Below are 24,462 nucleotides of genomic sequence, written 5' to 3'. Positions count from 1 at the left end.
AAAAAGGAGAGAGGCCTCACCAGGCTGAGGGCCAAGGGCATCCACTTGGTTGCCCATGACCTTGCCTGTCACTATCCTTCAGCGCCAACCACCGTTCCTTAACAGCAAATTTCTCACCAAACAGAGCAGGGCCGCTGATCCTCTCCAGCCTCTAAGTGTCCTAGAGGCTTCACCACGGTCACCCCTCCCAGCCACACTCTATTTTTTTTAAATAAAACTGCACTTATTGCCAACAAAAGCCCAGCTCTCTCTTTGTAGCCCCAGGACAAATTAATATTTCATCCCTTGGGGATCGGGGGAAGGGGCAGAATTCACCTTCCTGTCAGCATTTTTACCCCAAGTCATCCCCTGGTCTTTATTTATCTCATTTCAACCCTTCTGTCCTCGCACGCAGCATCCACTGAATACCTATTTGGAGGAGAATGTGATCGAGAGGTCACGCTATTTGAACCAATCTGATTGGCTGTCAGCTCCAATCTGACCGACATAGCACCCCTGTTCCTTGTGGGTACGCTCAGTGGCATTGGCTGCCGTTCGTTGTCAGGCCAACGAGGAGCTTGGGAAGGTGGGAAGGGAGGGGGGTGGCCAATCTGAGGCTGCCACTTTCCCTCAGCATTAGCATCTCACTTAATGACCAGTTAAGAGGCAGCCCGGCAAATGAGTTGTGACAAGTGCTGCAGAAAAAGGAGTCTTTTTCCCTCATATCTCCCGCCTCTCAATCACCATTTAAAAGCTTTGACGGCCTGACATAATTTTGCAATAATTATCACTCCGAGTATTCTTTTCGGGCTGGGACAGGAGTCAGATTGGATCTCGTCATAGCATAATAATGCTGACCAACAATAACTTTGTTGTCTCTTCTCTCCTCTGCTTCTCTGGCTTGATCCTCAGGGAATGGACAGCCTTCTTCAGCTAGCCAGTTCAATCTGGTTCAAGTGAAGCAGGAGCCAGTGGATGCCAACTCTGGGGCCTCCCAAGACTCCACGCAGGAGCACAGCTTGGACTTGAGCAAAAAAGACCACAGGTAGACATCTTCAAAAGCATAAAGGGGTGTTTTTGCTTTGAGGAAAATTGACCCCAAATTTACAAAGTGTAGTCCCAGTGCTTAACAAGAAAATACATTTTCTCTTACTGAAATGGTTCCTTCTTTCTTGGCAGACAGCCTAATATCAGCTATTAGTTATCAAAAGCATCTTATTTAAAAATTAATCTTCAAATAATTAGAAAATCCACAACATCTTTCTTAATTTTCAAGCAAGAAGGATGTTTATATAAACCTGCATCTCTAATCTTCCCTCCAACTCACGGCAGATCTTATTTCTTAAGAAGACAGCATTTTTCTTCTTCATTATACAGGCACACCTTGTGTGATAAATAGTAATATTTACTGTTCTCATGCAAATCTTGACTAAACATTGTTCATTTTCCTTGTTCCAGTAATGAATCAAACGGACACCCTGTACCAGGGAATACATCTCTTTTATCCTCGCTTATGAATAAGGTAAGATCCATCCATCAAACGCCTTTCATCCAAAGACAAATTAGCGGGACACGGAGGGGCCTGTTTGTTTTTTAATGTTTCACCGCTAATAAGATGAGTTTGTATCATTTAAATTTTCCAGCCATTTTTCATACAGTGTAATTTTCACCGCACCTCTCACAAATTAATATAATGAAGCAGTAGCTGGGTGCCATGCCAGATATATAGAGATGTTTGTTTTTTGATGAGCTGTTTTGAACTCGCCGTCCATTTTTTCTCCTCCTTTATACTTTTTCTTCCCCTGCCTCGCTCTGCAGTTATTTATAGAGTTTGTAAATTATTTGATTAAAAAGTCAGAGGGGGAAAAAAACAGGAAGGCGCTACACTCATTTTTTACCAAGTCTAAATGGAAGCGTATGAAAATTTAAATGAGTATTTATTTTTTGTGAAGATTAAAATGGACATTGTCCTTATCATAAATCTTTCCTGATTGATACAAATGTGCCAGGTGGTTTCAATCACAATAATGATGTAATGGCATATCAGCCTACATTTTTTTATTACCCCAGCCAACTGATTAAGACCTCCCCCCTCCCCTCCACACATGTCATCTTTTCTAAACTTTCCCAGGGGGAGCTTTTCTTGATAGTTGCTCCCCTTAAAGCAGCTGTAAAACACAGACAGCAAGGGAGAATGTGGACCTGTTGCCCAACAGCTCTTTGTGTCATGTCAGCTTTTGGGGCTTTGATACAAGCCACCATTTTGCACAAAAGGGTTAACTGTTTCTCCCAGAGGATGCTTGGCAAACATGCTTGGCCTGCACTCAAGCAAAACCCTGGATGTTTGTAAATCTGGCAGTGCTTTTTTCGCCATGCCAAATGTTTGTGTGTGTGTGTGTGTTTTTACTCTCACACTCTCACTAACATATGCAACTGCCCAGTTTACCTATGCTCAGCTAACCCAGCAGCTGGTTGTTCATTTCTGTGTGTTTTGTAGATGACACAGGCGAACTCTGCCCAGTTCAACGCCTTGCACCTGAAGACAGAGCTGGAGTCTGGCCAGGGCAGCAGCTCCTCAGAGGCTGCACAGTATCTGAACAGTGTGCTGAAGAGGCCCATTGCGGAAAAACCTACTGAGATCTGGAGAAAATACCTCCGCAGGTATTAAATAGAAGAAAAGCTCAGAGAATTACTGTAGTTTCAACTCACTTATACTTGACTCATTTGTTTTGGTAATGAGAACACAGTCAGGCTTTTGAAAGTACTTTATCCTGACTTCCTTTTTTGTCAATACTGTCAAATACACACTGTGTATCTGGAAACTCCCAGGTATATGAAGAATTAGGGTATACAGGAAACTTTTAACAAGTACACAACATCAATCTGAGAGGCCAGGTTACTGACAGTCTGCATTCTGTCCCACTGTCAGATTTGACACTGATGACTTCTGTGAGGCTCAGTGCGACTTCCTTCAGAAAGTGCACTTCCACTGCCTGGTGGAGGATTGTGGTGCACTCTTCAGTACTGTGGATGGAGCCATCAAACATGCTAAGTGAGTGTCACTCTGTTACTTTTTAGTAATGAGATAACAAAAAAAATCTTCGTCCACATTTAACTTATTGGCTTTATTGATCTTTCTAAAAATGTGCCTGAATCTTGTTTTTCAGCTTCCACCTCCGAGCCACCTTGAAAGTGAAGTCAGAGCCTCAGCTCAGTGAGGGCAAGGACTCCAGTGAGGGAGCCTCACTGCAGCCTGCTGCCCCCGTCTCTATTGCCAGCAATCCCTCTATGGATGTGGCGCATCTCACCTCTTCTGGGGGCTACAGCTCTCCTCCTCCCTCCCTGCTGGCCTGGAAGCAGCTGACTGGCAGCATCCCTCAGATGCCGGCCTCGATGCCCAACCTGCCAGTCAACTCCCCACTGGCCACCACTTCTCTGGAAAATGCTAAGCCACAAGTCAAACCCGGTTTCCTGCAGTTCCAGGAAAAGTAAGACCAACATCGATTTGAGTGATATAACTTGAGTTTACAGTTAGTGTTACTTTTCAATTTGACCATTATTTCTCTTATTCTCCATCCAGTGATCCCTGTTTAGCTACTGACTGTAAGTACTCAAACAAGTTCCACTTCCACTGCTTGTTCGGGAATTGCAAGTATGTATGCAAGACGTCCGGCAAGGCTGAGTCCCACTGTTTGGACCACATCAACCCCAGCAACAACCTGGTCAACATCCGTGACCAGTTTGCGTACTACTCTCTCCAGTGTCTGTGTCCAAACCAGGTGAGTGCAGCTTTATAAATGAGCCAGAGGCAGATTCATGGACTGTCACCCTGCAGAGTTTTCTAAGCATGAAGTATGCTATCTATTAGACCAGTGTTTGAGGTTATTTGACTCAAGGCTTTCACAACCGCTGCTCCACGTCTTCTATCTCTGCTGAAAAAGACAGTCGACTCACCCCAGTAATGCCTGTTTATATGTCAATGATGTCATTTTGACTGCCGCATTCTCCTCTCAGAAAAGGCCAATTTAGCTGATATTACCCAATAAATCATTGTCACTCGCACAGTAAACAAGGCTGTCTGGAATAGGGCAAAAATCAGGGGAATGCTTCGCAAATGAAACCTAAATGGCAGCCCTTGCCTGCTCTCATGAGCCCGTATTTGGAAAACCGTTTAAATGAATTCATTAATGTGTCGAAAATCACCCCACTCACAAAAAGTCCCCCCCCTTCCTCCTCCTCCTCTTCCTCCTCCTCCTCCCCTCGCCCCTTAGTCTCTTCATTGCCTGAACAGAGCAGATCTTATTTTGCCCAGTCCTTTGGGATCTGGGCCTCACAAACAGATGGCGGTGTACAGACATGTTGGGAAGGAGGGGTGTTTGTGGAAAGCCTGGAAATAAAAAGTCATCATACTTAGAAATGTGGGATGTTCCAGCTGAGCTGTTGATGATGTTTATTCGGAGAATTCGTGGGCAGTGTTCACTTTTAGTTTGTATACAAAAAGGGGATTAAACAATCAGTGTGAGGATCGTCACATTTGACTCACAGAATTGGAAATGATGTGTTTCTCTCTGCAGCATTGTGAGTTCAGAATGAGGGGCCACTACCACTGTCTGCGGCCTGGCTGCTTCTTTGTCACTAACATCACCACCAAGCTGCCGTGGCACGTCAAGAAGCACGAGAAGGCAGAGCGACGCGCTGCCAATGGCTTCAAATATTTCACCAAGAGGGAGGAGTGTGGGAGGCTGGGTAAGAGAGAAAATGTGATCCTGTAGTATCAGTGTGTTTTCAACAGTTTTACTTCTATGTCCTTCCCTCTTGTTCCACTACATCCTCCTACCAGGCCTTCACACACGCTCCAGCTTTTCTGATATTTTAGCAGCGCAGAAAAGCTAATCAAAGAGTGTTAAATTGTGAGAGATATAGATTGATTTTCGGTGGCTGTGTTTACAAAGGGACAGAGACCAATGTTGGCAAACAGGGTGTCATGCTTTTTGAGTTGTTTCAGAGGCGTGAAAGGAGTCTGCCTCATAGTTTTGTTGCCGTGTCTTGCATATTCACAGTGGCACCTCGAATCCCAAAGGAAGTCTTGCCTGTACTATATGAGCAGTAACGTCAAAGGGGGCAATCACATCCAGGTTGTTTTCTTCTTCCTTTTGCCCCTGTCAGAAATGAGCAATTAGGTTTGTGTTTGTTAATTATCCGGCTTGTCTGGTTTAGCCTGTTTGTGTTCTGACGCTGCGCCTCACAGCCACCGCTGCCATCACACAGAAATGAATTAAAAGTGATCTGTTTTTTTCAGGCGGTTACACAAGCTTTTCAAAATGCAGAGACAAAGCAAACAAAAACAGGCCCTAAACAGCTGTTTTTTGTCCCCAGCCTGATCTGCCAACTGTATTGTTTGGGCTCAGGGAAAAAAATAGAAAGGATTACCATCGCTCGCACTCCAGTCATAAAGAATTGATGGGTTGCCAGTATCCATGGCAGCAACATTAAACTGAACACTGCTGATGATGTTACCTGGTTTCTGTCTCACAAAAGGCCCTCCGTGTCACGGGGGTTACTGTTATTTGCTCAACTTTGCGTGTTTAAAACGTTGTGTGTGCAAAAGCTATTTGATGACACAGACGTGTTGTGCTCTTAAACTGGGTGCCATGGTTACTGACATGCTAGCACCTGCCCAGCATGTTACTCTTTCAATTATTTCTGCCTGCTTTTATATAATGGTATTTGATTAACAGGCACAAAACGGAACATTCATTTAATTTGAAATCATAAAGCAATTAGAGCCAGACTGGTTAAAACACGAGAAAAAGAACAGAAGAATCAGCAGCAGACAGCAGTACAAGGAGAACAAAAGGCAAAATGACAATGGAGATACTTTGAAAAATGAATTTAATATGGTAATAATTGTATATTTACTTTGGTTTGCAGGGGTGTTTGCATTATTGGCCCACAGAAAATGAGAATTTATTTATGTAAATTCCTAATTGAATAAAGCATGTCAGTGTAATAAAAGAGCTCCACAGGTTTAGTGCACAGAAGCCCTGACTTGCTCAGTGTGACACTGGAGTGATCTAATATTCCTCCTACATGTACACTCGGAAACACTTTGAAACCCGATCCCTCTTTTGTCACAGCTTTATCATGAAATTAAGGAAAACTAAAAATATTTCAGTTTGTGTTTGATCTAATCTCAACAACGTCTTCCTGATGATATTGCCTTTAGTGCAAGACGCTGTTTTTTTTTACACGTCTCTCCATGAGTCACAGATAATCTAATCTGAAGAGTTAACAACTGCTTCTGTTTTTTTTATTTTTTATTTTTTCTTTGCAGGTTGTAAGTATAACCAAGTCAACAGCCACTTCCACTGCATCCGTGAGGGCTGCCAGTTCTCCTTCCTGCTGAAGCACCAGATGACCTCACATGCTCGCAAGCACATGAGGCGGATGCTGGGGAAGAACTTCGACAGAGTCCCATCCCAGGTAAAAATAGAAATCATATGACACCTGCCATTCTGGAAATTTACCTCACACACCCTTTTTCATAAGTGGTGCTGATTACATGGTACATAGATATTTAAGATTGAGTCTCCTGGCATTAAGACTTGATTGTTTTTGGCATGATCTTACTCTAATAAAAAAATTAATAGAAACAGAGATTTATTTACCTTCATTTCCAGTTCTACTATACATTTAACACCACCTCGTTTGGTTACAATATATATATATATATATATATATATATATATATATATATATATATATATATATATATATATATATATATATATATATATATATATATATATATATATATATATATGTTAAGTGAGCCGCAGCTTTTTCAATGCTAATCGTTTTTTTGTCAACAGCTAGATTTTCACACTAACCAAATGCTGATTTTATTTTCTATACAAGTATGTCAGTATCCAATGTCTACATCAATTAATGTAATTTTTTTTTTAATTATTTTTTGTCAATATTTAAAATACAACTTGTGCTCCAAGCCCCAACTTAAAAAGAGGGAACTCCTCATGTACTCTCCTACCAGTCATAAATCATGCACAGCATTCTCTTGATGAATTATGACTTTTTTTTTTACATTGGGCTGTACCTTATTACCCAGAATAACCTCAGTGGTTCATCATGTACCGAACGTGGATCTAAACATGTGGATTTTCTAGTTCTCTCTGTCCTTTTTTTTGTTTTGAAGGTTCATTCTTTCAGATTCCTTTTGTTGACGTGATAAATAGTTGACTCTACGCCAAGAGCCAACACCTGCATTAATGACAAGATTTGTGCAGATATGTTTTTCTCAAACATCCCTTTACAATGAGGATCCTTTGTTCCCCAGGCGATGCCACTTGGCCATAGGGCAGATGAGATGCAGCATGGAGCCGCCCAGCCCGGAATTCACTCCGGCTTCTCCACAGTCATGGATGAGACCGATGATTACATGGACTACATGGGAGGAGGTGGTGGCAGCCCCCTGGGTCTCTCTTCTGAGTCCTCCAACCAGGACCGAAGCTGCACCAGCACACCTGTAGGCCCCGATGGTTCCCCAGCAGGTGAGAGAACGCAAAGAATCTTCTCCCCAAAAATCCCCTGATAGGTGTACAAGTGTTAGCAGGTAGATGCCTGAAGTAGTAAAGTAGATAGAGCAGTAAAAGTTCTGTCAGCCCTCGATTCAGCATCAAACATTGAGCTTCACTCAGCCAAAAACGACCCCTACCAAAAAAAAAAAAAACACAACTTGTCATTTTGTCCATTATTCAATCAAGTACTTCATGATTACCCAGTTTGACGTCCAAGCAGAAGCATAATGACACATCAGTCATATATACGAGCCTGATGACAATGCTGTGTTCTTCTGTTCTGAGTCATAGATAAGATATCTCGCAGTTTGCCTGGTCATCGTCATAAAACATCCATTTTGCACATCAGTACTTTGAGTTATTGCCCTGTGTGTAGCTTATTACATTTGCCTTTGGCCAGAGATCATCCCTGTCGCTTTATGTCTACTTTACTGCTTTTAGTGGGTTGAACTGTGGGACAAAGTGGGTAGAGGAGAACCAGTCTCTTTACCCTCAGAGTTACTAAACAAAAGGGTTCCCCTCTGCATTTTTTTCTCTTAATTGGAGTCTGTTTTTGATAATCACATTTCTCCACGTGTTGCTGGTATTTCCGCTACTCTCATCATTGTTGTTTTGGCCGGTGTTTGGGTTACTTGTCTTGAATGGGCCTCATTTTGTATCATTCTCTTATCTTTTATCTTTCCCTTTTTACCTCCCATCCCTCTGTGTGTGCATGTGTTTGTGTGTATGTGTGCGTGTGTGTGTGTGTGATTTGGCCCCTTGTTTTTGTGTGTGTACCTGGCTGTGTTTCTCTTCCCCCTTGTCTGTCCTTCACCCTCTCTGGTCAACCTGTCTCTCCAGGACAAGGCTGCCCCGCCACCACTTCTGCTCCTACCACCCCTGCTGACACTAGCGCTACCCACAATGCACCTTCTTCTCCCCCTCCTCCTCCCCCTCCTCCTCCCTCTGCTCCTCAGCCTGGTCTTCAGTCCCAGGCCCCATCCCTCTCTCCCGCTCTCCTCCGACCTCCTCTACCCTCACTCCCATACCTCCTCTCTCCATCCTGTCTGTCATACTCTCTGCTCAGCGCCTCTCTGGGAGCCACTCGGAGTGTTGTCATGCCAACCAACACACCAGCTTTCAGCCCCATCATTGCCACTCCGTCTCCGGTTAAAAATGACGTCCCTATAGTGCAGGATGCTGCAGGTACTTATCCCCGGCGCAAACCAACACTGCAGCTGTCACTCTCAATTGAGTCCTGTGCAGCATTAACTGTGTGATCTCTGCACTACTGTTGTGGAAAGATGAGAAACTAAAAGTGGCTTTCCAGCATGCAACAATGATAAAACTAATGTGTTATTGATGAAATGTGCATTCTTACTGAGTAGTTAGTGACTTATCTTCTACTTTTGTGTGTTACGATTAGTATTTTGTGTTTGGCACCTGTAGACTCAAGCCTGGGCCTTGTTCGGCTTCCATTAACAAGGCTACATCAGCAGCTTCTTATTTAATCACGCCTCAAGCTTTATCGAGGCCCACTGCTTCCTGTCTAGCAGAACAGGGATCACATCATTAGCTGTGACCCCAGGGTGTTGCACAAGGTGGGTGCCCCTAATAAAACAACATGGAGATAAGAGGGTTGGTTAAGACCCACAGCTCCGCCTCTGTTCGGAGGCAGGAGACACCCTGTAAAAGTGTCATGTTCCAAAGTCAAGCTGTCATTTTCCCCCTCCTTTAATCATTCCTGGAATTAGGAAGAAAATATTTGTGGCTCTCTCTGCTTACTCAGCTGTGAACCACTTCTGGCTGAGTAAGGTTGCACATCAGACTTTAAACCTCGGCTGTCTCTCTTTATTGCTTGTAGTTTGTGGGTTTCACATTGTGAACCTCCTGATTATATCCTAATGTGCTTCCTTTCTCTGTCTCCTTTTCTTTCAGGCAACACCATCTCCATTCCCACGGCCACTGGTTCGAAGAAGCGTTTCTGGATCATCGAAGACATGTCACCATATGGCAAACGCCGCAAGACCGCATCTTCCCGTAAGATGCTCGATGAGGGGATGATGCTGGAGGGCTTCAGACGCTACGACCTGTATGAGAACTGCAAGGACGCGGGCTGCCAGTTTTCTCTGAAGGTGACCCACTACCACTGCACCCGTGAAAACTGTGGCTACAAGTTCTGTGGCCGCACCCATATGTACAAGCACGCGCAGCACCACGACCGTGTGGACAACCTGGTCCTGGATGACTTCAAGCGCTTCAAATCCTCCCTCAGCTGCAACTTCTCTGACTGCCAGTTTTCAGGCAACAGCACCCACTTCCACTGCCTGCGCTGTGGCTTCCGCTGCACCGACAGCACCAAAGTGACGGCCCATCGTAAGCACCACGGCAAGCAAGATGTGATCAGCGCCGCTGGCTTCTGCCAGTTCAGCTCCAGTGTCGATTGTGAGGTCCCTGACTGTAAATACAAGCTCAAGTGCTCCCACTTCCACTGCACCTTCCCCGAGTGTAAGCACACGGTGGTGGGCATGTCCCAGATGGACTCCCACAAGAGGAAGCATGAGAAACAGGAGCGCGGCGAGCTGCCGTCTGTGTCACCACAACAGGAAGGGGTGCACCACCTGGGAGGAGGTATGTCTGCAGTCCCTCCAGTCTCCATGGGCCTCTCCACATCCTCACCTGGAGGCCTCCACGGGTTGTCCCACACCATCAATAGTACTGCCCGCTCCATGCTCTTCCCAGCAGGTGGCATTCGGGCCGATTATAACCACCCTTACCCACCCTCTTCCATCAGCCTGGACAGCTCCCTCAACCTGGGCACCGACACCAGCAGCTCCTTGTTCTTCCTGAAGAACGCAGCCGGTCTGGGTCTCAGTGACTCTCTCGACCTCAGCAAGAGGATGCATCCAGACACAGGACGAGTCGGCCCCAACCCTTCAACCCCGCTTGGTCTGCCAGCAGCTCAGGATGACACCACGGGAACGTCTGGTGAGGCTGAGGATGACCTGTCCCCTGAGGAAGAGGCACATGCAGAGGAGGAGGAGGAAGAAGAGGAGGAAGAGGAGGCAGAGGAGGATCTTAACACTGACTCAAATGATGATTCAATGGCAGAGGCAGATGGTGAAAAGAACAATGGCGAGAGTTTTGATGCTTCCGTTAACCACACTGATTCTTCCCAACTGGAAAAGCCTGACACTGACCCATGAAAAAAAACTGAGAGTGACTGTAGGAACTGAAGAGGAAGCCTGTGTACTATGAACAAACAACAATGAAAGTGGCCTCATTTATCATGTTTAGAGACAACACATGACAACAAAAAAACAACTGTGTGGAGAAAATGACGGCCCGAAATGATTTATTATGATGTTTACAAGATGACCAACATTATTAATTCAATTATGCATTAAAAAAATATGAACAAAGACACACAGAATTAGGCCCTGTGTAACACACAGAGCAGCAATGTAAAGCATTTTACTACACATCAGTCTTTTTGTGTGCGTGCATGTTTGACTTTAATTTATTTTTATTTTTTCACTTTTTGTGTGTGGATTAAAAAAAAAGTAAGAAAAAAAACAAATCTCTCTATATAACTATATATGTAGGTGTGCGTGTGCGTGTGTGTGTGTGCGTGTATGATAAACAAGAGGAAATTGCTGGCACAGGTGACATGAACTGTGGGGCGGTGGATACGAAGAAAAAAAGGGACATGAATCACTAATGGGGGAAAAAGGACGTGATGAACCATTTGATCTTCTTTTCTGTATTAATATTAAAGATTATTAATATTATTATTATCATTATTATTATTAGACACTGTGAGAGAAAGGGAGTTACATTTTGCTTGTTCCTGCCTCTCTCAGATGTTTTTCTTCGTTCTCAATGACATGTGGAACTGACCAGTAAGTGTTTGGTCGATCTCAGCTGCAGTCTCTACAGTTCTCTCTGACATTCTGCTAGAAACGCTCAACTAGCACCAAAACCAAGCTCAGCTCCTGTAATTAAACCCCGCCCCCTGCGGAGGAATTAAGTTTGTGTGTGGATAGTGCACTTTTCTATTAGCTGACCATGATGATTACCATTGATGATAGAAAACTCATAAGCATATTTAAAAATATTTTTGTTACCGTTTGTAACTTTGCTTTATGATGTTGTTTTGTTGTGTTGTCAGTCAGAAGCATATCAATCTGTACGCCGCTGAGGTCGTGACTAATGACCTACAGGTTGTTTTTTTGTTTTTTGTTTTTTTTTGTTTTTTGGGCAGGGGGGGGTTACTGACCAGAGGAAATGACGAGTCACTCAAATGCAGCGATGGGGTGTTTTAAAGGTTTAAAAAAAAAAATGACAGACCGGTTTTCCATTCATTATGGCTGTGGTTGACATCATGTTGTAACCGTTTTTATTTAATATTTATGTGACCTTCCAATGAGAAATTTTTAGGGTGTTATTGCACTTTTTAGGTTCATTTTTACCGTCTGAAAAAAAACTATGATATATATCTTTTAATAGGGAATTTGCTTTAAAGATGTTTTAGTTCACTTTTGCTTTAATGCACAAATAGATGTTAGTGTGACAAAGAACTGTTGTTCTGTGATTTATTTAAGGACTGGTTTTTATTTTGCTTCTGTGATTGGACAGTTTGAAGAGAAAAAAAGGAAATGAGTGCACCAAGAAGAGTGGTGCTCTGATATGAAACACTAATATGGACTGTGATTTTAAATTAATTCTTAAGAAGTCCATGGCAAAGCTCACTCACTGTAGAAGTAAATAAATCTGTCAAAGCCACCCACTGGTTTATATTGAGCGAATATGTACGACCGACAAGTTGACACACTGATCATGAGTTATCTCCTGAGCTTGACATTGGAAATAAATGATCATAATATAGGGAATAATAATGTGTTTAGATGATATTCCTTCAGATATTGTTTTGAGAAGAAAAAAGGTTGTACAGTATTTTCTTCTGTAAAAATAACTATATATGAACAAAATGCTCTTTGATGAACAGCTTCCTTTAAAAAGAAAACCGTTAAAAGGAGAAATGAATAATAAAAAGTAAAAAATCTGAATAGCCTCATCATAGTTTGCTTGTGTGTGACCTTTTTTTTAAGTTTCACAGATTTTTTTTTTTTTTGAAAAGTTGTTCATATATAGCTTTGACAGATCCCGTCGAAAACTATGTCAAACGCTTAAACGAAAATACACTGATTTTCATTCATTCATTGATTTTGCTCATTTATTTAACAACTTGTTTGATTCAGTGTCATTTTCCATGTGTGTGATTTTGTTTTATTTTGCTCCCATATATTTAATTCTTGGTTTGTATTTCCTCTGCTGTGGGCATGCCTTGCTCACAGACTGAATTGTCTCCTGGGACTCTGCTGCGACACAGAGGCGTTACCACACTTGTTTTGTGTTCCCATTATTTGCTGAGATAACTGTCCGTGCTGGGAGACTTGGTGCACTTGAATTCAGTTTATGTGCGTGAATGTGTGTGTGAGGGTGTACACATAGCAGGATTTGTATAAAGTTGAAAATAAAGAAACTATTATTATTATAACCACACATGCAGTGTTTGATAGTGCTTCAGCCTTTAGTCACATTTGAGGGGGAAAGGTGCTGCTGGACGACGGCAGGGTCAAAGGTCACAGCGGAGACCTCTGTCTCTTTATGTATCTGTCAGGGGCACTACTGAAGTGTGTGTGTGTGTGTGTGTGTGTGTGTGTGTGTGTGTGTGTGTGTGTGTGTGTGTGTGTGTGTGTGTGTGTGTGTGTGTGTGTGTGTCTCCCCCTGAGAGAGACAGATAGGCCACGGCTGTAAGAACACAGACTTGTGGCTCCGTCTCAGCTGCTCACAGCTCCGATTCATATTTCATGACCTTGTGCGTCTTGTCCTTGCTTTGTTCGTTGTAAAGTCAACTTGGGAACTTAAATGTCAAAAAACAAACAACAAAAAAAAAGAAATCTGCATTTTTGCAGGTAGTGAAATCAACAATATTTGTTGCAGGGGTTTTCTGTGCTCAAGCTTGACATTCTGGTGCGAGGACAATATTGGAGTTTAGGACCATAAGAGAGATTTAGAGGCCTGCTACTGCTAACAAGACAGTTCTTTGTGTTTTGTTCAGTATTAACAGGGCACATTTATTTTTTTGTTAACTTTTTTCTTTCTTTCTTTTTTTGCCTTGAGCCATGTGTTGAGTTCTCCTCCCACCTCCCACTCCTTCATGTCACCCAGTGGCCAGTGTGCCGGATCTGTTTGTCCCTTCGTCTACAGCTGTTCCTGTCCTTCCTCCTTCTCTTCCTTGTGATGTTTTTTTTTTTTTTTTTTTTTTTTTTTTTTTTTTTAATAACCAAAAAAAAAAAAAAAAAAAAAAAAAAAGGAAAAGAAATCACGGGTAAAGGCATCACCATCTGTCAGCCAGCTGGCATCCTGTATATAATCTACCAGAAAAAAAAAGAATAAACATGAAAATTATATTACACAAAAACCAGACGGAAATGACCTCCAAATCCCGCATAGGCTGCTGCTGAAACGACAGATCATTTTACTCTTTTAATTAACAGAGTAAAAGGATGGTTCAAAAAAGTGATGGGGAGCTAAACTGAGATGTATTTCCACTCCTGGAGAAATGTAATATGAAAGCCTCCCTGCTTACTGCAGCGTAGTGAATAAACACAGCAACATTCAGACTTTGTAAAATATATTGCACTTTTGGACTAAAAGCCATCTCCGGTTAGCGTTCAATTTGGCGAGATTCATGAGACATTTTATATGAAAAGTAGACAAAGAAGCAATTTTTTAAAAAGTCTCTACTTGAATTTGTTTCCCTCAGCACTACTATTCATTCTTGTGCTATTGCTTTTCTCCACTTGGATACAGTGCTGTTCATCTTCATTGTGCTATATTTATGTTGTTCTTCTGTTTCTGCATGTCTGATGCAAAGATTGAGCTTTTCACTCAGTGAAATAAAAATGTACTGAACGACTTTAGGCCTGTTCTGGGTGTCAGTGTCTTTTTGACTGTCAAAGAAGAGTGCGACACATCTTCCAACTCATGCATACTTTCGATCTTTTCACAAAACACCTCTCAGTCCTTTTAAGATATATTATGAGGTGGGTTTGCATGCACGCAGCCATCCCTGACATGCAGTCGCTTGATGTGCCAGGAACAGGTTGAGTGAGAGTGTGGAGAGACAACAGTCAGGGCTGGGGACAAACACGACAGGTGTGCGCTGCATATGTGGTCACATGATGCCTATAAGGCAGATTAGGGCCCAAACAGATGAAGCGCTGCTTAATGGCAGCTTTTATTAAGTTCACAAAGCGTGTGTGTGTGTGTGTGTGTGTGTATGTGTGTGTGTGTGTGTGTGTGTGTGTGTGTGTGTGTGTGTGTGTGTTGAGGGGTGAACAGAAGAAAAGCAGGTGGCTGCTGGGCCTGTGCTCTCCTAGATGAAGACAGATATTGTACAGTGGAGTCTGAAGAGTGGCAGCCACTGTGGAAGGATTTATGAAGATTTGCTCGTTCTGGACTCACCACCCACCTGTTCCTGAAGCAGGAGAGGCTCAGAGAGACATGTTTGACAGAGAGTGTGGTCTTATAGGAAGAGATTAAACTATACTTGTACCTGTGTGTGTAGTGTGTTACAGAAAGAATTCAACTGAAATGAGAGCAAATGAAAAACCATATATATATATATATATATATATATATATATATATATATATATATATATATATATATATATATATATATATATATATATATATATATATACTTAACATCTTTCAAACAGACTGTCCATTGGTTTGTTAAGCCACCTGTCTCACTCTCAGTCTTTTTGATGCTTCTACACTCAATAAAGTAGATTTTATTTCATCTTAACAGCGATCAGAGCTGATAGTAGCATTTAGAATTTCATAAAAATCAACCTGTGGCGCTCCCTGTGGCTACATGTTGGAAGGTGCTATGATTGTCTCTGCTCTCTAAAAATAACAGCTAATCTACTTGAAGGTATGTTTTTACTTTTGGTTTCTATTAGCTGCACATAAGTTGGTGGAGACCAAAGCATGACTTAAAAGTCTACTTTTTGTGTTGTTGCTAATAATTGCTAATAAGATAATATGTGCTAATGTGTTGACAGTTTTTCAAGGCTGATACCAAAAAATGTTTCTAGTTGGAAATACTTGCTAAAAAGAGCCGTTAAAGTGTTACCAACCATCAAAAAGGAGGACAATTTTAAAAACTGTTTAATAATTACATAAGCCAGGTAGCAAGCTAATACTTTGAATAATGGAGAATTAGCTAGCAGCTATATAAACCAGACAACGTATCCTTTTATTACTTTGATGTTCATTTGGGTTTTTTATTATATGATGACATTTTAATCGATTCTTCCAACAGAACATGTAAATATTAGCAAGGTGGCTAGCTGGCTAATGTAACATATGCTGCTTTGAGTAAATGTGGCTAGTTTGAATGATAACCTTTATTAGTCTTTTAAAAATTTTTCCTCTTAGAGATATTTTCTGTGACTTCTTGTGCCTGTTAAAAGTAAAAGGAATATGTCTTCTACTCCCAAGTCTACTTAACAGTCATGAGAGCTGAGGGACAAGGAAAAAAAAGACTGACTTAGAAAAGCCATATTATGTCATCTCATCTATTTAATATTTAAATGACCATGAGAAATTATTTCTACCTGAAACTGGGTGGGAAAAAGTTTTTACACCAAAGTCTCAAAGTGGTTTGCGTTGAATAAATGACCTGCCATCTCTTTGGTAACATCTCTGTCATCAAACAGTCCAGCCTGCTGCTGATTGGCAGCTTCAGCATATCATGTATCGTGTATATGACATGGCAGCAGTGCTCATTTTACTGCTTCATTGGCCCATTTATAGTTCAGTTTTTTGGATGAGATGTTTTCCCCCAGCCTCTCTCAGCACTCTGCCCCTGTTGGACCTCTCTTTAAGTCCTGTGCCCTTTGCAATAGATGTTCATTTATCTATTTTTGCATGTGTATGGGCTTATTTTGGAAAGACCTCAGTCACACGGCAGAAAAGGGGGCTGTGTGAAAAACTCTGCTTTGCCATTGGTAGCAGCTGTTGCTGCTGAGACACCTCTGAGGAAATGGAGAATTGGACACACACTCATCCAATTTACCATTAACAAGACCTTATTGGATGCAGGGTCAGAGGAACATGCGGCTTTGCCTTATGTGGCTCTGTTTAGATATGCTGCTGCTCCGGTTCTGTGTGTGTCTGGGCTCTGTGATAGACTTGGCGTCTTTGTGTGGATCAAAGTGTGACGTTAAAAGTCACTTGAGCCTGTTTAGCTCAGGTGCCCAGTATTGTTCAATGGTGAGTTATGCAAACATTAAAACCTTAAGTGATTGTAAAAAGAAGGCTTTGAATTAGAGAGAAATACTGAAATTGAGTCTTCTGGGGAAAAAGAAACACACTAGGAAGAAAAGATGAAGAAATGAAGTAACCTATATAGCAAGAATTTCCATGTCCATTCAGAGGAAAGTCTGAGCTGTAACATGAGATAGTTTCAAACATCAAACACCAAAGCTGCTCCACTAAGATCTGCAGAAACAGGACATTTCCATCCGTTTCATATTTCCACAGTAAATCCAGCCACAGCAAGGAAAATAGGCTGTTTTTAATCCTTTTAGCATAGCAACGACTGCTCTGACAAGTATCGACTTCACCTTCCTACTATACAAAAATAAAACTCTTTATAACATCCCATGCTTCTTTAAATGAACAGCAGGTGTTGAATCATATATTCCTCTCTTGTGCAACACCTGTGTGTGTTCTTTTTCTTCTTTCTTTCTTTCTTTTCTATTTTCCATAAACACACCTCACATTCTTTAGAGGGTGGTGTATCTCGGAAATCTTTGTCTCTCAACACATTTTTCTTGCGTCGGGACATAAAGATAACACAGCATTCTTTTCACAGTTTTGCTGGAACATTCGGTTAGTCAAAACAAACACCGTCAGTGTGGTTATTAACCCCAAAAACCTGAAAAACTGGATTTAACGTCAGCCTGTTAACAATGAAAAAAAAGGTGAGCAGCATGTCTGGAAATGACTGAGCAGATGAAAACATTTATAGTCTTTTTTTCCCCCTTTGATAAAGAATCTTTTCAGTTGTCCTTTAAAAAAAAAGGAAAAAAAAACTCTTTAGAGGTCAAGGTTTGTCAGAGGACAGGGATCGGTATCACAGGCTCTTGAGGAGAAATTAATGAGAAAAGTGGTAAAAGCTTCCTGTGAATGTAGGTGTTATGATAGAAATGTGGCTGGATTGTCAAAACTACAGCTTCTTAATATTATGTGCGTTCCATTTAAAGCTCCTGTGAGAAACTTTCTGTTTGTCTTGAATTTGCTGCCCCCTGTGGACAAAGTGAAACACCATACTGTTGCTGATCTCATCAAACATGTTGTGTTTCTAATAATGTCATCTTACTTTTCCTAACGGTCACACATAATAGTTTTTTGTTGTGAAGTGGCGAGGAGAGCTTTTCGTCACTGTGCTACCATTTGTCTCATGTGATTCAGACCACAAAGCAGCAGTTACAGGCAATCAAAAGTATCATAGACAAAAAAGGTCGCCTTTTTGCTTATAGTCGGGTTTGCTTTTGTAGGTCAGAAAATGCATCAGTCAGTACAGTTGCATGCAGGCAGCGCTCTGACTAAGGTCAAACTGCGTAAACATGGAGGAAAGAGAGTCGGACATCTGGTCAAGAACATCTCAATCTGCTTCTATAGCTGTATCAAAGCTGTGTGAATATCAAACTAGTTTTGACACACCAGAAGAGAAAGCAACATTGTAATGACGATAGCAGAAATGGATGCAGCTGTAGCTCTTTAAGGCCGTGTGCACATGTAGCCGGGTATTTGGGAAACCGCAGATATTTTTATACATTTACACCTGTCGTCCACAAGACACTGCAGCTTTATGTTGCTACAAAACAATGTTTTCTGAAAACTCTGGCCAAAGTAAAGATTTTGGAAAACTCCAGTTTCATGGCTTCATGTGGACGTCAGTAAACAGAGTTTATGGTTTTTACCCCAGGCTCACACTGAATTCTGTGCGGGTCCAGTGCGGCTTTCGCATGCATTCTGTATCATTAAAATCACTGTTGTAGGCTCACATTAGCCCTGCGCGAGGTGCGAGTCCGGTTGCAGGAGCCGTACAGCAAAACGGAAAGAATCCACAAGAAGTCAATTTTTCCCGGACGACGGAGAGGGTCTGCGTCAAGCTGAATGAAATATGACAAGCTATACAGGAAGTGAATTGCCAGGTGGCATGAAGATCTGTTGTTTTTCTAAATGAAATCAGTGTACAAACAAATGTAACTTGACGCAAAAGTGAGCAGCACAGTATCTCCTCACTCATTTTGATGAAAACAATGGATGACGAGAGACTCATCCTTGAAGTGGAAAGTCATTTCATTTTATATGACACATCCCATCCTTATTATAAGGATAATACAAGAAAATAAAAAAGCGACGTTATTTAAAATAATAAACATTAGGGGAATAAAGGTTTGTGTAATTACTCATTGTAGAAGGAATTTACAATTCCAAAAGCACTTGACAACACGAGCATGCAATGTTACAGGCAAATACGGTTAGCTGGTTCTCGCGTGAAGTCGAGACAAGAACGTGAACCCATGTGAGCTTCTACTATCCCGAGTGCCGGACCCGGCACCGGAGCCAGCCGCAGCCTCTATCTGGAGCTGATGTGAGTGGCAGCTTGCGGAAAATCAGCACGGAATCTGGACTGCAACTGTTCTGGAGCCAATGTGAGCATGGCGTTAAACGTCACAGCTGAATGACTGGGGCTCACCGGCGGATTTACCTGCTGCGTGTGGACGAAAGTAGTTTTGAAAACAAACAGGGGGGGGTGAAGTTTTTTTTGCCCTGAACACCAAGTGTACAGAGACCTGCTGAATCCAACAGCAGTCAGTAGAGTGTAAAAATACAGAAAGCAATCACATCATCTACCTGTGTTAATGGAGCTATGCTCAGTCTATTCTCAATCTGACTAAGCTGTTTACATGGACTTCAATAGTCTGATCTCGAGTCTGACTAAGCTCATACTCCGATTTCTTGAGCTGCAAGTAATCATACTGACTTTATTAATTTTAGTCTATTCTGTAACTAGGTGATATCCCCTTACAGGAGCTTTAAATACGATTAACAAATGCTTTTGAGCTCTTAAATCTGCTTGAATTAAACTTGCTTCTAGGTCAAGGCAGGAGGACACAGATACTGTATGTTCCATGTGAACACATTTTAAAAAGAGGGAGGGGGGGTTATATTACACTAGAGATGTTATTTGGTAAACACGCAGTTGTCATCTTACAAACACAAACAGAATCCAGGAAAGATTAGCATTGAGGCCCTTCAAACAGCTTGTGAAAAATGAGCCTCCTGTCAACCCTGTTACATAAATGTTTACTGAGAATACCAAACATTGTGTTCTATTTGTTTTACTTTGCCTCAAGTTTGCCTATCGCCTGAGATTAGTCATCCCCAGAGTTTAACAACAGTTTGCCATCAAAGCAAACAACTATTAGCACACAGCAACCAGAAACAAGTGCAGAAAGCGGTTGATCCAGGCTGGCTCTTGGCCATATGGCCATCACCCTTTAAGTAGCTTGCTTCAGAATTGGAGTAGAGGTCTCCACAGTTGAGTGGGAGTGTTTCATCACTTTATGCTGTAAGTCTTATCCAAAAGAAGAGAGCTTGGAGCAAAAAAAAAAAAAAAAAAAAAGAAAAAATCTAATGGGCTGGTGGTCTCTTAGAAGCCAGAGTAATTCTCATTCCACTTGAATTGCCACAGCGCAGCAGCGTTAAACTGGCAACTGAGGCCTGCTGCTGCTTTCTTGGCAAACGGAGAATTCTTAAGTGCTAAGCTGTAAATTTGCTTAATTTGACGTGAGTCCGAGGGGAATGGGATCATTTTCTTTCAGGGAAAAAGCCTGGCATATTGGCTGACAATAAGCTGGAATGGTCCAACATGGTGTTTCTGCTCAGCGATGATGGCTGGAACACACAACGGACAGCGTTTGACAGAGCTGTAAAACCGCCCGACTCTGGCAGCGGCTCCGTGTGACTCAGTGTGTCATTGCTGTGGGAGCCTTTTGAGCAGGAAAATGGTGATTTTCATCTACAGTGTGTTAAAGTGCTCTTTGGTTTGTGCATACAGGGAGGTTGGTATTAACTGTGTGTGTGTGGATGATGAACTCAACAGAAAACAGAGAAAAACATACCTGAAAATGATCTCTGTGAATGTGTGAGTCATGATCAAAGCTGCTTTGCAAAAGTGTAGGAAAGACATTGAGGGGAGTTTACAACTGGTTTTAAAAAAGCCTTACTCTTGGATTAATGCTTCTTTATTGTCGAATGAGGTTTTAAGTTACAAGATTGGTTAATTCTTTACTCTGAGTTTTACTGCTATATATATACAGTCTGCTACATTAAGTTTGGCAGGAAAAAAAGGCATCAAGCAAGACAAGCCTTATCCAGTTTTGTCCTCTTGACAGGCACTGGAGCAGGATTAACAGAAATACACACATTTTTTTTTTAGATGCGTGGTTTCAGACTGTGAAATTCTAAAACCAGGGCTTGAACGAGTAAAAGAGTGAGACGGGGCAGGTGTCACACAAGATGATGGGCATTACACAAAGGACAAAAAAAGTGTTTTTACTTTTTCAAATGAGGACAATCTGTTAGAAGAACATTTGTGCTCAGACATTTAGAAATAAAAGAGGTGTCACAACAGAGAGCACACAGATCCACACATTTACGAGTTCATCGAAGGAGCTTTAAGTTACTTCAACCCACATATCATTGATTAAAAAAACTAAAAGTTATATGACAAAACTAAGGTTTGAACGTTTTGCTACATTTATTCCCCTCCAAACTGATGCCCTTAGCATCAGTAAAGTAAATAAACAGAAGGATGGGACTGTCTTTCTAATAGGTACTCAGATTTACAGCATATCAATCCACTGGCAATTTTCATCTTCATCCAGAGAAAACATTATATATAACTCAGACTGGAGTGAAGTTCTTACTCTTTTATGGATGCTATTCCTTCAACTTGAGCAACTGGCCATTCAGATGAAAGATAGAAAACTCAAAATAAATAAAATAAAATAAAACAAAACAAAACAAAACAAAATAAAATAAAATAAAATAAAATAAGATAAAATAAAATAAAATAAAGTAAAATAAATTAAATTAAATTAAATTAAATTAAATTAAATACAATTAAATAAATAAATAAATAAATAAATTTAAATTAAAAAAAAAAAAAATAGAAAGCTGTGGCTGATTCCTTTTGTTATCATCCGACACTAGCTTGAATAGCTTCTGACTGATTGACTAATTTTTTGGGGGGAGTTCACAGCCCATATTTGCTGTACAAGAGAAGATCCCGTATGGGTGGTGATAAGGGTAGACCTGAAATGATGTCGGCTGAACAGAAAAGTGACAACTGTGGCATTTAAAGACAGCATGTGGTGGGGTTGTTAAGTGCTGGGGTAGTTATTTCAAGAGTTTTAAGCAGGTCTGACTTTTGGTGAGTTTTGTTTTGTCTTTGCTACGTTATTTTGTGTCATAACTGCTGAAACATATTCAAAGTCAGAGTTACCATCAGTTTTATTTCTGTTGGGTGACTCTTGAATATCACCCGTCCCCCCACATGAGCATCATGAGAGCCTTTAAAAAGACCGGTTTCAGTATCACAGCTGTGACCTTCATAAAACAGAGCAGGGCAACAGGTGGGCATCATGTGTGTGCTAATCTTCCACATTATGGTTGTTGATAACAGACGCTGCACAGCCCTGCTCAGTTAAAACTTAGTAATTTAATATGGAATACATCAGCAATGTGATATTTGTAGCATGGAAGAAGCAAAGGTTGAGAAGATTCTGCTGGTGCTAAGAATAGAAAGGGTCCATCATTCACGATGGGTTTCTGTTACCAGAAGAATTTTGTGAGTACCACAGACCCTCCAAAACAAGACATTGGGTGTCCAGTGAGGGATTTTGGGATTATTTTTTTCTCTTGCACTCCTCCTCACTAAGGGCATGAAAATGTGGATTGTATTACGCTGTGACAATCCATGCCAATTTTGGAAGACAAGGTCGCTGAATGTACAGCCTTCCCTCTTTTCACAGACCATCCCACTTTACCATCACTTCTTGCACGTGGCCTGCTGTGAGTGAGAGGGTGTGGGCCTCCGGGTTTCAGGGCGCTACAAAAATGTGATTAAACTTCTAAAGTTAGAAAGCTATTGGACCGGGCTGAGTGCATCTTGGCTCACTTTTGTTTTGAGATCTTAATGTTGTGATCAGTGGTAACATGCACTAAATGCACTAACTTTCATATTAACAGCTCAACACTGAGACAGTTGGATGAATTAAGTAATCTGTGGTAGACAAGTTGGAACTAATCCTAGCCATGGAATGTTGTGACAATCAACTTCTTTCAAATACTTCATTAATCTTGGTTTGGTTTGAAAATTTGACGAGACTGATTCTTCTTTAAATGTAAATGACTGGTCTGGTATCTGACCACAGAGTGTGAGAAATTATGCACAGCACAACAGCTCCCCCAAGGTGAAACCCAAACTTCTAAAGCTCCCTGGCGACTGGCTGCAGTGCAGGTCATAAAGACTGTCTCATCTATGGAAACAAATGAGTTGAACAAGAAAATTAAAATTCAAACATCCTTTATTATTATAAAGTGTGTATAAATTATCACTATTTTTAAGTTAGGTGTGTGAATTGTTTACTACAAGAGGTTTGATTTTAATACAGCAAATCAGTGCCTCCTTAAGGCAGCATTTTGGCTTCAGTTTTCATAATGTTAGGAAAAAGAGGCAGGTTCTCTTTATAAATATGGACACAGTTAATGTATATCAGGGGTGGACAACCAGTCAGAGACCAAGAGCCACAAAAATGACTATGGTACTACAGAGAGCCACGTGACACATGTGGTCATACTTTCTCTCACACATAAACAAAATGACATAAAATGAAAATCAATACATTTCCAATTTTCAAAGCGAGGTTTATTGTGTTTGTGTGTTTAAATTCGTACTGGAGAAGAGAAACTGAAACTTAGGTATCAATCCCAACTGAAAAAAAAAATGTGAGGATACCAACATGCTGGGTTAAGTTCATGGTGTCCACTTTAGCTGCCAAGCATTAGCATCAAAGAAAAACGTTAAACCTCTACGGGGAGGGAAATGACACGTTAAAAAGAAGTTACAAAACCTGTCTGCAGTTCCATCACTGGCCACTAGTTGTCGGCTCTTGAAAATATTTAATCCCCAAAATAAATTATCGTCCAAACAACAACCTGATTGAATAAAAATAGGATATACCACAAAGTGGGAACCAAGATGGTAAACTATCTCATTCGCCACTCTGCTCCACCTGCTCCACCTTCATCCTCAGTTTCAAATATGGTCACACCTAGCTCAAGAAAACCAACAATGTGGCAACTGAAAAGTCAAAGTTTGGGTTCCAAAGAAGCAGCTGACAACTAAATGGGCAAGATTGTTTTTGTTGTTGGTTATTCTTGTAGCCTTTGGTGACACTAGCATCCAGCATCTAGGAGGAAACTGAAATTGTTTATAGCCTTGACTGAAGTACATCTGCCCATTGATGTCTTGGTTCTGCTTGAGTAAAGTGTAAGCTAATAGAACGAGAGGCGCATTCTGACTGTAACAAACATTGAAGGAGACATTAGTTGAGCCTCTTTCCCCCTTTATTTTCCAGTCTCCACCCTATGCTTCCATGAGTGGCTGCTACAATGCTTCAGGTGTTCTACAGTCAGGCCATGTGATTAGTTTAATTTGCACAAACTCCACACCTGTTGCCCCTGCG

At 41.4% G+C, this 24,462-nt stretch overlaps 1 protein-coding gene across 6 annotated transcripts in view; it reads left to right on the top strand.

The window, feature by feature from the left end:
- casz1 (castor zinc finger 1) overlaps positions 1-13,885 on the top strand; it is a 175,883-nt gene extending 161,998 nt beyond the window's left edge. For 4 of the 6 annotated variants that reach the window (XM_074681913.1, XM_074681912.1, XM_074681911.1 and 1 more), the window contains 11 exons: positions 892-1,024; positions 1,438-1,501; positions 2,477-2,640; positions 2,909-3,031; positions 3,147-3,467; positions 3,560-3,758; positions 4,554-4,725; positions 6,314-6,462; positions 7,334-7,547; positions 8,415-8,759; positions 9,492-13,885. In XM_074681913.1, coding sequence (XP_074538014.1) covers positions 892-1,024; positions 1,438-1,501; positions 2,477-2,640; positions 2,909-3,031; positions 3,147-3,467; positions 3,560-3,758; positions 4,554-4,725; positions 6,314-6,462; positions 7,334-7,547; positions 8,415-8,759; positions 9,492-10,759 — 3,152 coding nt within the window. In that variant the 3' untranslated portion in view covers positions 10,760-13,885. The remainder of the gene's footprint in view (positions 1-891; positions 1,025-1,437; positions 1,502-2,476; positions 2,641-2,908; positions 3,032-3,146; positions 3,468-3,559; positions 3,759-4,553; positions 4,726-6,313; positions 6,463-7,333; positions 7,548-8,414; positions 8,760-9,491) is intronic. The other 2 variants (XM_074681915.1, XM_074681914.1) reach the window with 1 other exon arrangement.
- Positions 13,886-24,462: the final 10,577 nt, after the last annotated feature.

This window comes from Halichoeres trimaculatus, unplaced genomic scaffold, assembly GCF_033239565.1.
Source record: "Halichoeres trimaculatus isolate MK-OKI-2021-1 unplaced genomic scaffold, fHalTri1.1 fHalTri1_scaffold_11, whole genome shotgun sequence".
NCBI lineage: Eukaryota > Metazoa > Chordata > Actinopteri > Labriformes > Labridae > Halichoeres > Halichoeres trimaculatus.
Note: the sequence above shows the minus strand (reverse complement) of the source record. Positions and strands in the feature narration are given on the sequence as shown.